The 16,192-nt window shown below is 36.1% G+C and overlaps 1 protein-coding gene and 1 non-coding gene across 2 annotated transcripts in view; one reads left to right on the top strand and one right to left on the bottom strand.

Moving 5' to 3' along the window:
• The window catches only part of SEC23A (SEC23 homolog A, COPII component), a 52,469-nt gene that overhangs the window by 14,109 nt on the left and 22,168 nt on the right, over positions 1 to 16,192 (bottom strand). Inside the window, exons 12-16 of the mRNA XM_090271838.1 lie at positions 15,627 to 15,716; positions 14,144 to 14,250; positions 13,080 to 13,233; positions 2,672 to 2,749; positions 332 to 493 (exon numbers count right to left, since the gene is read on the bottom strand). Of these exons, the coding sequence (XP_090127964.1) occupies positions 332 to 493; positions 2,672 to 2,749; positions 13,080 to 13,233; positions 14,144 to 14,250; positions 15,627 to 15,716 (591 nt within the window). The remainder of the gene's footprint in view (positions 1 to 331; positions 494 to 2,671; positions 2,750 to 13,079; positions 13,234 to 14,143; positions 14,251 to 15,626; positions 15,717 to 16,192) is intronic.
• On the top strand, positions 15,126 to 15,229 carry LOC150015846 (U6 spliceosomal RNA). The gene has a single exon (XR_016510189.1). It is a non-coding gene; the product is annotated as a U6 spliceosomal RNA (small nuclear RNA).

Raw genomic sequence — 16,192 nt, 5'->3', positions numbered from 1 at the left:
TGTTTCTTTCTCACATCGATGTTTTCCTCCCTCTCTCTTTATCCCTCCCTTCTCCTCTCTCTAAAAATAAATAAAATTTTTTTTTAAGTTTCTGCCATCTCATTGTTTCATTATTTTTTTTAACAATTTCCTAATATGGCCTAGCATGGAGTCTAGCACATAGTAAGCACTAATAAATATTTTAAATGAACACATAAATAACTTAAGATAATTATTCTTAAATTAAATTCTTATATTTATTAACTATATTTCAAGAAAAAGTTAGTTGATTTTGCTTTTTTAATGGCACACATCACCATAACAAAACCAAAATTTTTTGTGTCCCTCTTACCTCTGGTGGTCCACTAAAAGAATATGCATACAGAATAGGCTGAATCATGATTAGAGACTGGGTCAGATCTTGACGCATAAAATGGTGACGATAATATGAACTCTCATCAGGGCTATTGTTAAAAACTTGCAAGAAAGGAGACCTTCTTAAGTGAAACATAAACTACAAGATAAAACATGTAAGATAGCTTTTTAATGATTTTAATATTGCAATAGGAGTTTACTATTATAAAAAGCATTTGATTACAACTACTAATACCACAATAAAATAAGTTATAACAACATTCTAAATGGTATTCCTCAGAAAGAAACTTATTCATGATATTTATCACTTGAAATTTTAATTCAACAATTAAAAAATTAAGGTAAAAGAGGTGACTCAAAATAAAAACAAGAATAGAAACAAAAACTGCTAGCTCAGATTTAAGTTATTCACAGGCTGATGCCAGATGGGGTGTTATCAACCTTCTTTGTTTTTATTCCTCATCTCTCTGGCCCCATCTCTGGGCTTTTTTATTATTTGTCATTACCACCACCAAAATACTCTTACAGAACATAAAAGTAGATTAACAGATTTTCTGCTTTTTGTATAGCTCTCACAAATGGCACTGGAAAGGGTCTGTATAGGTTTTTAAAAAGGACTTACATACATCCACTTGTTTCTTAATATTTAAGGTCTTCCTTGTCTCTAAGCAACATTCCCTGCACTATTTCATTTATTCTTTCTCCTTTCACCTTCTCCCCTTCCATTCACTCCTCATATGAAAGAGATCAGAAAGGAGGAGACGTAAACCTGAATGACAGATGGCTCCACTGTCCTCTGACTCAATCAAAGAGTCTTTGATACAATCAACAGGAACAGCTCCAAAGTACTCCCACCCATTTGTCTTTCACTTACTTCCCTCACCTTCCTTCAGCTCTCAGGTCTCAAGTACCTACATGTAGTTCCTGAAAAACACGCTTCACAGTTCTCTCCCAACACATGCCACTCGCTGAAATTCTCATTCCTTTTCCTAATGCGCTGAGAGGCTCTCTCATCCCTTACCACTTCAGTCACTCTTGTTTATTCACAGGGATATGTAACTAGTAAATTTAGGGTTAAATATTTTGAAAATGAAGATCTCCCATAAATTTAGTCTATGTCACCTTTTAGAAGATCATCAGGCTTCGAAAACCCAAAGTAAAAAAAGTCTTTCTGGGTCTTCTGGTCTAATTCCCATAGAGGGAAAAAGATGGTATGCCCGGATCTCTCCGAACCTACAAGCCTAAAGAGGTTTCAAGTAGGGAGAAAAGAGAAAGCAAGGAAAGTATGGAGAATTTTTTCAGATGCTTAGGCTGTATCCTCATTCCCTTTCCTATTAGTTTCTGCTATGAAGATGAGGCCTAAGAACTCCCAATACAGCAAGGTTATTTTTGCCTGCCTTCACACAAATGAACTCCCTCTTTTCCTAGTTCTTCAAAACTTCACCAGAGGTTTAGGAAAGTCTCCCTCCATAAACATAGAGTTTCTAGGTTACAGATCAATAAAATATTTTCCAAAAAGCGTCAGAGGAGCTCTAAAGAGAAAGTTGAGGCTTTAAACAAAGTTTTCATGAGCAAAAATTTGAATTTCCACTTATCAATATTAATTATCCTTCCAGACTGAGTTAAAAGCCAACTCTTTTATAAATACGTATCTGTCTATCTGGAAGGGCTCAAGTTTCCTTTAAATTCTGTGTATCTCTCATGCTATTTCTCATTTTCAGTTCTGTGATCTCAGACTGAAAGCTCCTTAAAAATGGGATCCACATCAGCCTTTATCCTCCTAAAGTTCTTTGCACATAGTACTTAATTAAATAAGTGTTATCTGTTACATCAAAACAATAGGCAAGGGAAAGATTCAACTGCCCAAGTGAAAAGGTTCTATAACATACATCAAATTAGCTTCTTTTCTGTTTATCTGGTATGTCCCCATAAATTGTTCTCAGGTGCTGATACCATGCTGTAAGCATAATTAATTGGTAAAATTAGTTCTTTTGGTACCACTGTAATTAGATACCTTGTATAAAAGGGAAAGCTAATCTGCCCTACACCTAATTCTTTCCCACAGTAGGGTTCTATTATAATTTCTACTTAGAACAAATAAATTCTATTTGCAAGGCCAACATAAAAATACTATATACTTTTTTTCACTTACTCACAGCACAATATTAATTTCTTAGCTATCCCAAAACTTACCTAACCAGAAGAATATCCCAATATAATAGGTTCTATAAGCAGAATGATAAAAGTCAACTAAAAAAGTAAGACCCAGTGCTAGTATCAACATGAAGATAAGAACATAGACCTTTTATCTACTCACCTGTGGATAAAGAGAGAAAGTTTCTGAAAATCTGAAGGAACTTGGATCATCTTTGTGATACTCTCCAAATTTCTGACACTAAATAAAATAAAACATTTTAATAGTATACCTCATGGTATAGAATTAAAACTGTGGCCTATACATACTCTATTTTAAAAAGTTATTACCCATTAGGAGGCAGATACTTTATATAGGATAAAACTGGAATATTGCTTATAGATTACTAAGAGACTAATTACAACCAAAGGAATACATTTCAATTTCAGAACTAAATACTATATAATTTATGTTTATCTATGTCTTATAGAGCACATAAAAAACATAACTGGTTTGATCACATTTTTGGCTTCCAAGGAAAATCACTTCACAACCACAGTTATCCAAAGGATAGAAATGCTATAATTGTAGAGCTAATCCTTAAAAAACAAATCTTGGTATCTGGGAATAAGAGTTTAGCAGTCTTCAATTTTTCCTAACTATACTGCAGTGGAGAAATTTACAGATTAAGGTAATAATCTTCGCTGTCCAATGTGATACCACTAGCTACACGTATCCATTTAAAGTAATTAAAATGAAATAAAAACCCAGTTCCTTACTTGCACTAGCCATACAAGGGTGGACAAAGGTAGGTTTATAGTTGTAAAACACATAAATAATAATACAAGAATAAACTTTGTTTCGTGTATTCATAACTGTAAACCTACTTTTGCCCACCCCTTTATTGAAGTGCCCAACAGCCACATGGGCAGTAGGTCCATAATGGACAGTGCAAAGTATAGGTATTTCCACCACTGCAGAAAGTTCTGAATAGTGGTGACCTAGAATATCAAATCCATTGAAAAGATGTTGTGAAAAAGCCAATATATCATGCATTATTAAGAACTATCAATTACATTATATATATTTTAAAATTTTATTTATTTTATTTTTAGAGAGAAGGGAAGGAAGGGAGGAAGAAAAATGTCAATGTGCAAGATACAGAGATCAGTTGCCTCTCACATGCCCCCAAATGAGGACCTGGCCCACACCCAGGCATGTGTTGTGACTAGGAATCGAACCGGCGACCTTTGGGTTAACAGGCAGACACTCAATCCACTGAGCCACACCAGCCATGGCCACATTATATTTAATATACACATTTTTTATGGTGCCTAAGATTCTGTTAAAGTAAAACATTAGGCAAATCTGATATTATGGTTAGTAGAGTAACAAAAAGATTGTTGACTTTTATGCTTGGGTAACTGGGGATGTCCAAAAGGCTAATTTCCACAGTGGGATGTATTTGATACTTATGTCTGAAATTTTTGCTTTTATTATAAACATTTTTTCAGGTCATTAAATAGTCTATTACATCATTTGTAATGGCTAACATTCCACTATGTTGATAGATATATTTTATTTATATATATGTGTATATATATAAACTACCTTAACCAATCTCTTATTATGAGCATAAATTTTTCCTGAATATATATATATCATTTTAGGATAAATTCTTAGAGACAGAATTTATGAGTAAAAGGTAGTTTTAAAGCTTTTTATATGTTACCACCTGCCTCCTTTATATAAGGTTATACAGATGTTTACAAAGGTTGTACAGATTCATTCTACAACTTATGAAGCTATCATTTCCATTGAATACTAACCAACTCTAACAATTATCCTATTTTTCTAATTCTTATCAGCTTAACAGATAATAATCATTGTCTTACTCTATTATACAATTTTGATTAAAAGATTGATAACTTTTTTATGTTTATTAGTCACTTGCATTCCTTCTTTTGCTAATTCCTTGCTCATGACCTTTGCTTGTTTTTTGCCCAAATCGAACTGATTTGTAAGAACTCTTATATATGAAAATCTTCACATTCTGCCCTGACCAGTGAAGTTCAGTTGGTTGGGCAGTGTCCCACAGAGCTAAAGGTCACCAGTTCAATTCCTGGTTGGGGCACATGCCTAGGTTGTGGGTTTGGTACAAGAGGCAATCAATCAATGTTTCTCTCTCACATCAATGTTTCTCTCCCTCTCTTTCTCCACTCTCTAAAAATAAATAAAATCTTTAATTTTTTTTCACATTCTATCATACATCTAACAAATTATATACAGTCTATACTTTACCACAGATAACAAAATTTATATAACATACTTAAACATAGATTTCTAATTTGGGAGCTACTTTAAAAATTTTCCAAACACTTACCAAATGCCCTAGCATTCATTTATGATGAGGCGTCATCCTTGTTTACAACCCAACCAAAACACTCATACAAATGAGAAAAAAAATTGAGGCATAAAGAAGGTATATCAAAGATCCATTGTTTGAGTTTTTCAGAAGTAATATGATTGGGCAGATATAAAGCAACTGTAATATAATTTTCTTGAGGAAAATAACAACACTTACAAGAAGGCTTGTTCTGTCCTTAATTCAGTAATTATTTATGCAGCAAGGTGACAACATAAAAGAACCCTAAGGATCAAAGCCTCTATTATGTAAGAAAGTAATAATGATATCCTTATTGTTTCCCCTTAACTGAGGGATTGCTCGCTTAGGATAGGAAAGAATAAATTTGAGAGAGAGGTAGGAAGTAGAATTGACAGGTCTTGGGATATGAAAGAGAAAGAACAATTTTACATAGCTCAGCATTTAGGGCTTAGGTGGCATATCACTCAGTAACACAAAGGAATAAACCACCACCACCCAAAAACATGGATGACTCTCAACAGTGTTAAGTGGAAGACGCCAGGCTCAAAAGGCTACATTGTATATAATTCCATGACATCCTGGAAAAGGCAAAATTATTGCCACAGTAAACCAAGAAGTGGTTTCCAGGAGCCAGGCTTAGTCTCAATGTGACCACACACATATAGGAAGTTTCACAGAAGGGGGAACTCTTCTGTACCCTGATTATAGAAATGGTTGCAACACTGTAAGCTGATATCAGTGCTTCGGCTAAGAAGGTGAATTTCACTGAATATAAATCATAAGAAATCTGACCTACAAATAAATTTCTGTCTTGAGCAACTGGGTAGAAAATGATGCCATTTATGATATAGAGAACATGAACACTGGGGGAGGAACACATTTTAGTTGTGGATGGGCAGGCAGAAAAGGATTTTTTTGGATGTGTTGAATTTGAACATCCAAGAGATGGAGTCCAGTAGGCAGCTGAACACACAGGTGTGGAAAAACTCGTAACAGAGGTCAGGAGTGCAAACAGCACGGGCAGCCCTCAGCTCACTGGCAGTGGGTGAAGCTGCAGGACTGGCAGAGTTGTCCCAGAAGAGGGGCAGTGCTTGTGTGGGTTAGTTGTCTTCCGTCCAATTCCCTCCCTGAAATATCTATATATCCTTAAAGTAATTTAACCTTAAATTGTCCTTTAGTATCTTTAAAAGTTAGTGCTCCTGGGAATGGTAACACAATCAAAAAAAAAGGCTGACGTAATGAGTACCTAATGTAAATGATCAAGGTCAAATCCTCTTATGAGAGCTGCGTTAGGATTTAGGGTAGTATCCTTAAATACTTCAAAATGTAGAGCATATTTCTCAACTTTACCCATTATCCTGCTGTATTACTTCTCCCAAAGATAGTTGAAAACAGGCCCCATTCCTCCTTATACATTACTTAATAACCTCCTACTGAGAATTCTTTCAAACAGCAGCTTGGAAAATTCTGCCTTAAAAGGACTGAAAGTTGGCAGGCATTCCCAATGGAGGCAGCAAGTACTGGGAAGGGCAAGGAAGCATCTAGGACCCGGAGGTCCTTCCCAGCACCTCAAACTGTGCCTCTGACAGAAACGCAGAAAAGGCTGCGGAGTGAAAGGCGAACGGGCTCTCTACCAAGTGTGGGCCTTGGGCTCTGAGGAAGAGCACTAGGTCCCCCAACCAATCCCCTCTGAGGCACAAACTAGTGGCCAGGTCACTTAACCCCCATTGCTGATTCTGGAATTCTAGCCCCAACATCAAAAAATTATTGTGAGAATTAAATAAAATAACAAAGAGAAAAAAGTAAAGAAAATGATCATGGCAAAAGCAGTCATCTTTAAAAGCAGCACAACTAAAGGGCTTGGTCCCACTGGTATAGCAAAGAAAAACCTGGCTCGGGTAAAACTGGCAAGGAAAGCCCTAAGTGTCTTAAGAGAAATTTCCTAGGCCAAGACTAATCAGATAAAGTATTTATCCACTAGGCTAGTAGCACAGCTAAAGGGAGAAGACAATTAGTGGTAAGTCGGTAAACCAAAAGTCAAAGATGAAAAAAAAATCAAATATCAATTTTGAGTTTTAAGAAAATGTCATTCAGTAGAAAAGGCCACGAGTCAAAGCAGTGAGGAACAGATTCATGAAGCTAAGCCCACAAACGTGACTGAGAATAAAGGTGACCAATCACGTATTGATGCTAATACCTTAAGTGATGCTGACCAAGGAGAGCAAGAGCATATATTGAAGGTGTCCACCCTGGCTGGTGTGCCTCAGTGGACTGAGAGCCAGCCTGCAAAGCAAAGGGTCACTGGTTCGATTCCCAGTCAGGGCGCATGCCTGGGTTGTGGGCCAGGTTCCCACCTGGGGGCATGCAAGAGGCAACCACACATTGATGTTTCTCTCCTTCTTTCTTCCGCCCTTCCCCTCTCTCTAAAAAAAATAAATAAAATATTTTTTAAAACGGTGTCAGAGGCAATGTGGTACCAATACCAAATTGGCCATATGATGCCTGTTATCTAAAAAAGTTTTTAAATATATGTTTATTTTTAATTTAATTACTCTGAATCATCAAGGAAAGAAAAACAATTATATTCACCATGCCAAGTTAACACAAAGAAGTGTGTTAGTCAAGCTTTCTCCTGGTGCACGAACAGGAGATGGACTGCTCCTAAATATGTTACATTAATATACAACAGTGTGTCCACGGGAGGCATATGGTCAGCACAGAGAATGTATCTCCTTAGTTTGACCGTTGGTTTGGTGAGTTCTAGAAGGGCGATGGTGGCATCTAAATAAATAAATGTGTGTGTGTGTGTGTGTATAACTAACTAAATAAATAAATACTTCTATCCAGAAAAAAAAAAAAAAAAAGAAGTGTGTTAGTATAATTTCATAGATTTTTCACTAGGAAAAAAACCTTAGAAAAGTGTAGTACCTAAAAGATATTAACCATTTCTCTATTTGTGTAGTTATGACTGTCATAGATGAAAAATTCAGCAGTATGGAATCTGTTCAAAAAATCAGTCTACTATATTATAGACACTTAGAATAGCTTCTCTAACCAGGATTCATTTGTCATCACCCATATCTTCACTTCAATTGAACACTAATTAGATTCAACCAATTAAAGGAAGAAACATGTACAGATCTCCAAGATGGCAGCCTAAGTAAACACAGCTCACCTCCTCACATAACCGCATCAAAATTACAACTATTGAACAACCATCATTCAGAACTGGCAGAAATCGAGTTGAATGGAGGTCCTACAACCACAGAATTAAAGAAGAAACCACATCCATCCATACAGGTAGAAGGGGCAGAGACACAGAAACATGGAACAGGGTGGTCCCACACCCACATGTGGCAGATAAAAATTGGGAGAAATAACTCCAGAGCGAGGGGTCCCAGCCCCACACCAGGTCCCACAGCCCAGGGTTCCAGTGCCGGAAAGGTAAGTCCCCATGGCTTCTGGCTGTAAAAACCAGTGGAAATTGAGTCAGTGGAACAAACTGCTGGATTCCCAGGCAGTTCCTCTTAAAGGGACCAAATAGAGACTTACTCAGACTTACTCCTGCTGAGTTCCAGCACAAGGAAGCAGCTTGAAAAGCACCAGTGGCATTTGGAGAGGAACTGAAATGTCTGGCATCAGGGCAAGAGCTGGGGGACACATTTCTCCCAGACAGAAGTGCTGGCAAAAGCCACTGCTCCTCTTCTGAGCCCTCCCCACACAGAGCCACAGGGTGCACGGACACCAAGCTGAGACTCCATCAAACTGGCTCACACTGTTTTCCCTGCCCTGATGACTCACTGATACTCCACCCCATCCAACTTACAGTCCCACCAAGTGATTAACAGTGGCTTTTCCATACAAATGGCTGGTCTTGGCTCATGCTTCTGATCTTCCTAAATCCTTTCAAATAAGCACCAGCTGGCATCAGCGAGTTCCCATACCTTACTAAGTGGCCCTAGACCTGGCACTAGCAGCAGCTGGCCTCGGTTCACAACCTGGCCTTGCTAGGGCACCTCCAAGCCCAGCGCAAGAGGCAGCCAGCTGCAGATCACATTACAGTTTATGCCAAGTGGTCCCAGACAGAACACAAGTGGATACCAGAGCCCTGCTGAACTAAGCCTTGCTCTGTGGAGTGAGTCTCTGCATTGATCATCCTCCACAGAGAGCAAAGGGTGGTGGTCAGTGGTCACAGCCAGTCCTCACAGAAGCCCACTGACCTGCCAACAGCAATAAAGGTTCAATTGCAGGAGGAGGGTGTACACAGCCCACAGGGAGGAAGCAACTCTGAGCGAAAAGGAAGGCTGTGCCACTGGACCCCACAGGACACCTACAACGTTAGGTCACACCACCAAGAGAGGGAGTCATAGCAGCTCCACCTAAATATAGAAACAACACAGGGAGGCTGCCAAAATGAGAGAAAGAAAAATGGCCCAAATGAAAGAACAGAACAAAACTCCAGAAGAAGAACTAAATAAAATGGAGATAAGCAATCTTTCAGATGCAGAGTTCAAAACACTGGTTATAGAATGCTCAAGAAACTTAGCGAGTACCTCGACAGCATAAAAAGATCCAGTCAGAAATGAAGAATACACTAATTGAAATAAAGAACAATTTATAGGGAATCAACAATAGAGTTGATAAGCCAAATCAATGATTTGGAACATAAGAAAGCAAAAAACAACCAACCAGAAGAAGAAGAAAAAATAACTCCCCCACAAAAAACAAGGATAGTATAAGCAGCCTCTGGGACAACTTCAAGACTACCAACATTCGCATCATAAGGGTGCCAGAAGGAGAAGAGAAAGAGCAAGAAATTGAAAATCAATTTGAAAAAATAATTAAAGAAAACTTCCTTAATGTAGTGAAGGAAACAGACATGCAAGTCCAGGAAGCATAGAAAGTCGCAAACAAGATGTATGCAAAGAGGCCCACACCAAGTCACATCATAATAAAAATGCCAAAGGTTAGAGATAAAGAATCTTAAAAACAGCAAGAGAAAAGCCGGTAGTTACCTATAGGGGAGTTCCCATAAGACTGTCAACTGATTTCTCAAAAGAAACTTTGCAGGCTAGAAGGGACTAGTAAGAAACATTCAAAGTGATGAAAAGCAGGGACCTACAACCTAGATTACTCTATCCAGCAAAGCTATCATTTGGAATGGAAAGGCAGATAAAGTGCTTCCCAGACAAGGTAAAGCTAAAGGAGTTCATCATCACCAAGCCATTATTATATGAAATGTTAAAGGGACTTATTTAAGAAAAGAAGATCAAAACTATGAACAATAAAAATGCAATGAATAAATATCTATCAACAAGTGAATCTGAAAACATACGAAGCAAACAAATAGAAGAGAAACAGAATCAGATACAAAGAATGATTTGATGGCTACAGATGGGGGGGTGGTTGGGGGAATAGGTGAAAAGGCGAAGGGATTAAGATGCACAGATTGGTCATTATAGAATAGCCATGGGGATATAAAGTACAGTATAGGAAATGGAGAAGCCATAGAACTTATATGTGTGATCCACGGACATGAACAAAGGAGTAGGGACTGCCTGAGGGAGTGGGAGTTGCAGAGAGGAGGCAGCAAAGGGGAAAAATTCGGACAACTATAATAGCATAATCAATGTTAAAAAGAAAAAATGTAAATATATTCTCACCACTATATATGAGGGGTTCTTAGGGAATCCATAAGAAACATGTTTTTTAATGTTTTTTTAAACTTTGTACAACACATAATGCCTGCCATAGTGATGGACAGTTTCCAAGTTATCCTGTTAGCAATTTCGTTAGAAATCTTTCAATCCCATGTGGCAGCATGCAATAGGGCAATGTTCATTTGGATAACTCCTTTCTTAGTAACTAACAAAAGGGAGACAACAGATAATTGGTGACAGCTGTTTTGCACAAGAAGCAGGGGAGCAGTCTGACAGTGTCAGCCCCTCCCTCCCAAATTACCTCCACCAACTTCCTCTTACACATCACTGCCAACTGACCTATGAGAACTGACAACCTATACTGTTCAACAGAAGATCAGGGTAAAATTTTCATTATGCCAAGGCTCACCTGTCCTCTAGCCCCAGCAGCCCTGTTGCTATTGCAAATGCTACAAACTACAGAATGTGTAAATTAGAAGTGAATTATACTGTCAGGTTTTTATAATTTTGTATTTTTTTTCAACTGACTCATTTAGTTGTTTACAAGGTTATTGTTTTATATTTTATTAGCTTCTGTTTTTTACAAGCATGTCAAACAATACAGCAATTTCTAAAGGTGAGGTGTGAGATAGAAGAGAAAGATTCTAGACATAATCCTAAGAGAATTATGAAGAATTATAATCTTTCTGAGTCATTTCACCAACTCATGCAAGAAATGACATAGAAAAAGCCCATCTTTACAATGAAAGCTGCTTATCAGTGGTTTTTACATGGGCTGATAACCCAAGTTATACTGTTCAATTTTGTGTCATATACAATAATCTACAAAGGCAGTAAGAGCTCCAGCAAAAGGGAAAAAGCACTTTACTATGAATCACAGCCATTTAACAAATAAAGGTGCTGATTCCTTCAAACAGCTTTTAGGAACCTCGAAACAATAAAGTGTAAAGGCTCAGGAAGCAAGCTATTTCAGAGCACATCTTATTACCCAGAAAAGGAAAAGTCACACAGTTGGTGAGAACCAAGTAATGCCACCAGGTAAAATTACCATTAAGTAAAATGCTGAGTGAAACAAGATACCACCTGAGAAACAAAAGGTTCCATCTTAAAACAATAAAAAACTTCATTGATAACACATCATATAATGCTGAGAGGTTTGTATAATTAGCTGAAAAATAACAGCCTTTCTATTCAAGTTGATGAGTCAACAGATTTCATCCACATGATGTCATATTGCTAGATAATAGTGAAATTCAAGAATAATAGCGAAATTCAAGAAAACTTTCCTGCTGCCCTAAATAAGCAAAGGTCAAACATATTTAATGTTTTATCTTCCTATCTTGGAGGAACGGTGTTGGCAGCTGTACTGATAGTGTATGATCAATGGTTGACCCTATGAGAGGTTTTATGTCTCTTGTTCACGAAGACATACTGATGTTGTCATAATACTGCTTCCTTCAGAGAGTAGCTAGTGTAAAAACACTCTTAGAGATGAAATAAAACAAAAGGTTCTGAATGATGCTACAAAAATGGATAACTTTCTTTAAGTTAGTTTACTCAAGAATATTTTTAAAACTACATGAAAATATAGACAAAAACCACAAAAGACTCCTTACAAATAGAAATCCAAGAGCTCAGCAGAGTTCTCAACAGGGTGTTTGAGCGGATGGCTCAACTGAAGAAATAACAGACCAATCAGAGAGAGACAAATACCATATGATTTCATTGATACGTGAAATCGAATGAACTGACTACAAGGAAAATGGGGACAGACTCATAAAGATGGAGAGCAGGCTGACAGCTGGGGTGGGGGAAGGTGAGGGGATGGATGGATTGAACAGAAAGGAAAAAGGACTCATAGACATGGACAACAGTGTGGTGACTACTGGGGGGAGCAGGGGTGTAAGGGGACTAAAGAATAATGGGAAAAAATACAATAAAGATTAAATTTTAAAAAAAGAAAAACAAAGTCTATTGAGTAAAAATGTTGCATTAGGAAACATTAAACTCTAGGTCAAAATGTAAGTAATAGGTTTCTGACATGTTAAAAACCCATCATTACCCATAACTTTACTAACACAAACGTTGGTAATCTTGATCCAGATAACCAAGACTTGTCTATATGTTTCTATAATTAATTATAATATGTATACTTTTTATATCTCAATTAATTTCTCTCAAAATTTTCCATTAAAATGAAAATAGAAAACTAAAACAATAGCAATGAAAAAATATGCAAAAAACTATAAAAGCAGTTATGGTAATTTAGTATTATGTTGGAAACTAATGTGATACCAGCCAAAAGAAAAAATAAAATGTTTTGTAATTGTCATTTTCATCTTAAGGATAAAAGGCATTTTAATTAATGGAAGAGATACATGAATTTCACTATTCACTACTATGTCTTTTTCAGCAACTTGAATAGGAGTTCCTCACACAGTCTTTCAGTTACACTGTTAAGAACTTTCAAATAGATTATCAGCAACGAATATTTACTACAAACAAAGGCATACAGGTTTAGAAAAGCATGATGTTGACTTCTTACCAGTCGAATGAGCTGTCTGTCCAGCCACCTAAGCACATCTGGCCCTTCCTCTGTTTCTGCTCTATATATAGCCAGCCTGGCCATAAGAATGGCAGCTGCCTCCTGGTCAAAAGATGCAGCAATGTTTTGGATTTGAGTTTGAGCATCTGCCCAGCTAAAGACAAGAAGAAAGCAAAGAAATGCTGCTAAATTATTATATTCATGATACCGAAGTTGGCTTTCACACATATTTAAATTAAAAAGGTACAGAAAATTGCTCCAATGTTTCAAAATTCCAGTATTACCTAGAAAAACTGGCGTTTAAAAAAACTACTAATAGCAGTTTCAGTACAACATTCACTGTTTTTCAGAAAAAAATGTATTCAAAACTAATGAAATCTTCTTAAGTAACTGTAAAGGTAGACTCCAAATACATTCCTTAAAACATTAAGATTCTTACACGTAATAATAATAGCAGGGTTTGTGCGTGTGCATGTGCACAGAGATACACAAGTCTCTATCTTAGACTTCTAAATTTTAAAAGCAGAAATTTGGAAATAGAAAAATAAAGGTTTTATCCCAATCTAAGTAACTCTCATTTACTAAACTGGAAAATACATTATCAAAAATTTATTTCATTGGGGTAACGGTGCAGCCACTGAGGTAATTCCATGCTGATTTCCATAGTAGCTCCACCAGTCTCCATTCCCACCAAGAGTGCACTAGGGTTCCCTTTCTCCACCTCCTTGCCAGCAATAGTTTCTTATTGATTTATTAATGATAGCCATTCAGACAGATAGGAGGTGATATCGCACAGTGGTTTTAATTTGCATTCCTCTGATTATTAGTGATGTTGAACATCTTTTCATATGCTTATTGGCCATCTGTGTCTTAGGAATAGAATTTTAAATTGTTTAACAGTTCTTAACAATGAATATTTTAGCAAGTAAGTTGGGCTAGAAAGAAGTTACATGCAATTAATCATAAATATGCATTTTCTAGTCATTCAAAATAGGAACCCAGTTTGGGAGCACAATTCAGAATAGTTTTGATATGCAAATTCAGTCTTAACAAATACAACTTACTTCCTCGCAATGGTGGTCACTCGGATGCGTCTCTGCCCACTTGAATGCTGATACTGAGTCACAAACTGAATTGCGCCACGCCCTCCTTGAGGAATTGGAGCATTATGCTGTGCAGAAGTAAAAGAGCAAAAACTAAGTAAAAATCTATTATGTTGTCATACAGTCATTGACTTCATATCCTAGCACTAAGAAAATTCATTCTAATACGAATTAGAATGATGTTTTTCACAGTACGTACAGAACAACTGTAATATGCCACATTAAAAAAATGGATATGGGGGTGAGTATTGGGATAAAAAGTGGGACAACTGTAATAGAAAAATAATAAATTTAAAAAATGGATATGGGAAAGGAGGAAAATGATGAAGTATAACAGGATTGAGTCCAACTAGGAAATCAATTTCATGTAATACATAATTCAGAAGGACATGAAAGAACAAAATGAAGGGAGAAGTGTAAAGAAATTAATAGATAAGAAAAGGTGGGAGGCAATTTTGCCTAATAGTAATTGGAAAGAGAAGCTAAGTCCTACTCCCCCATGTAAAATGAAAACAGAACTTTTAGGAAGATAATCAATCACATGATGAACAGATTACCAACAAAAAACTATTAATAAGAGAATAATGATTATAGTAATGATCCTCAGAAAGAAATAGCGAGTAATTAATAGGAAAATTTCCTCATGCCTTTTGACAATAGATTTTCTTGCTTTGGTTTTGTTTGTTTGTTTTGGTCAATAACAACTATTTTTCACAAATTTAACTGTTAGGAAAAAAATTTCTGTATCTGTCTTAGGAAGGTTGTTATTAATAGTCTGTAGTTCAGTTTTTGATTAATAACTACTGATATTTAAGTCAGTAATTTATACTTTAAATCATTTTTTTATATGGCAAATTCCCTCTGAAGTGAAAAAAATCTTTCCAAATATTGGAATCTTTACCTGCCAATTTTTTTTCTATAGATTTTGACATTAAACTTTCTTGTGCTCACTTCAGCAGCACATATACTAAAACTGGAATGACATAAAGATTAGCACTGCCCCAGTGCAAGGATGACATGCAAATTTATGAAGTGTTCCAAATTTTTTAAACAAAAGAAAAAAACTGTCTTATCGGATTCATATATCACTACCTACACATATCTTGTGACAATCAGGAGCTAGATACCAAATTACAAAAATGCACAGCTAGAACAAAATTTAAGATTTTAATTATGCTTCAATTTTATACTTAAAAAGAAAAAATGGGACTAAGTTGGGTTGCCCAAGGTTGAACATAATGCAGATTTCTCTGCCACCTCTTTCTATTACAGTATGTCCTCTCACCAAGAAGGTTAGCTTTGAAAATAGAAAATAACAAACAAAAACTCCAAAATAGACTAGGTTTTGAGTCATACTATTAGAAGAAAAAATACAAAATATTCATGGCCTAAATTAAGTACTTGTTTAAATATATATTTCGATATTCAAATATAAACGTCATACCTGATTGACAACCTCAAAATATAGAGCTAAGGTTGTAGTGGGACTAAGTCCACATATCTTCCACTGACATGTGCCACCTGTTCCTATCTCCTGTAAAAATAAAACACAATACGTTTGAAAATTAGATGATATAAATTGTTACTGTAATATATACCAAGGTGAAAAGGGGGGAATAAAACCTCCACTAAGAGGTTTTCTAGCAAATTCAATGAATATCAAAAGTCAAGATTTTTAAAATCATATAAAATATATCAGGAAATAAAGCAATTTTTACACAAAATTATAAAATGATTCAATTTTGCTAAGTAAATTGCAAAAGTATTGATGCAAGTTCTTCATATTGTAGACTTTAAAGGATATACCATTTAATGAAGTAATTACAACATTATCCTCCTATCCAACTATTTGATATGTATAAAGAGATACTGATTTAACTCATAATATATGCACATATGAATATAGGTTCTCTGGATCAGAACTGCATAATTTAAGCAGTCTTATACCAAAAAAAATTTCTAAGATATAAATCTTTACCATGCAAAGTGTTTAAAATTAATTTTTAACCC

Source organism: Furipterus horrens, unplaced genomic scaffold (assembly GCF_987537825.1).
Source record: "Furipterus horrens unplaced genomic scaffold, mFurHor1.1.pri manual_scaffold_3, whole genome shotgun sequence".
Taxonomy (NCBI): Eukaryota; Metazoa; Chordata; class Mammalia; order Chiroptera; family Furipteridae; genus Furipterus; species Furipterus horrens.
Note: the sequence above shows the minus strand (reverse complement) of the source record. Positions and strands in the feature narration are given on the sequence as shown.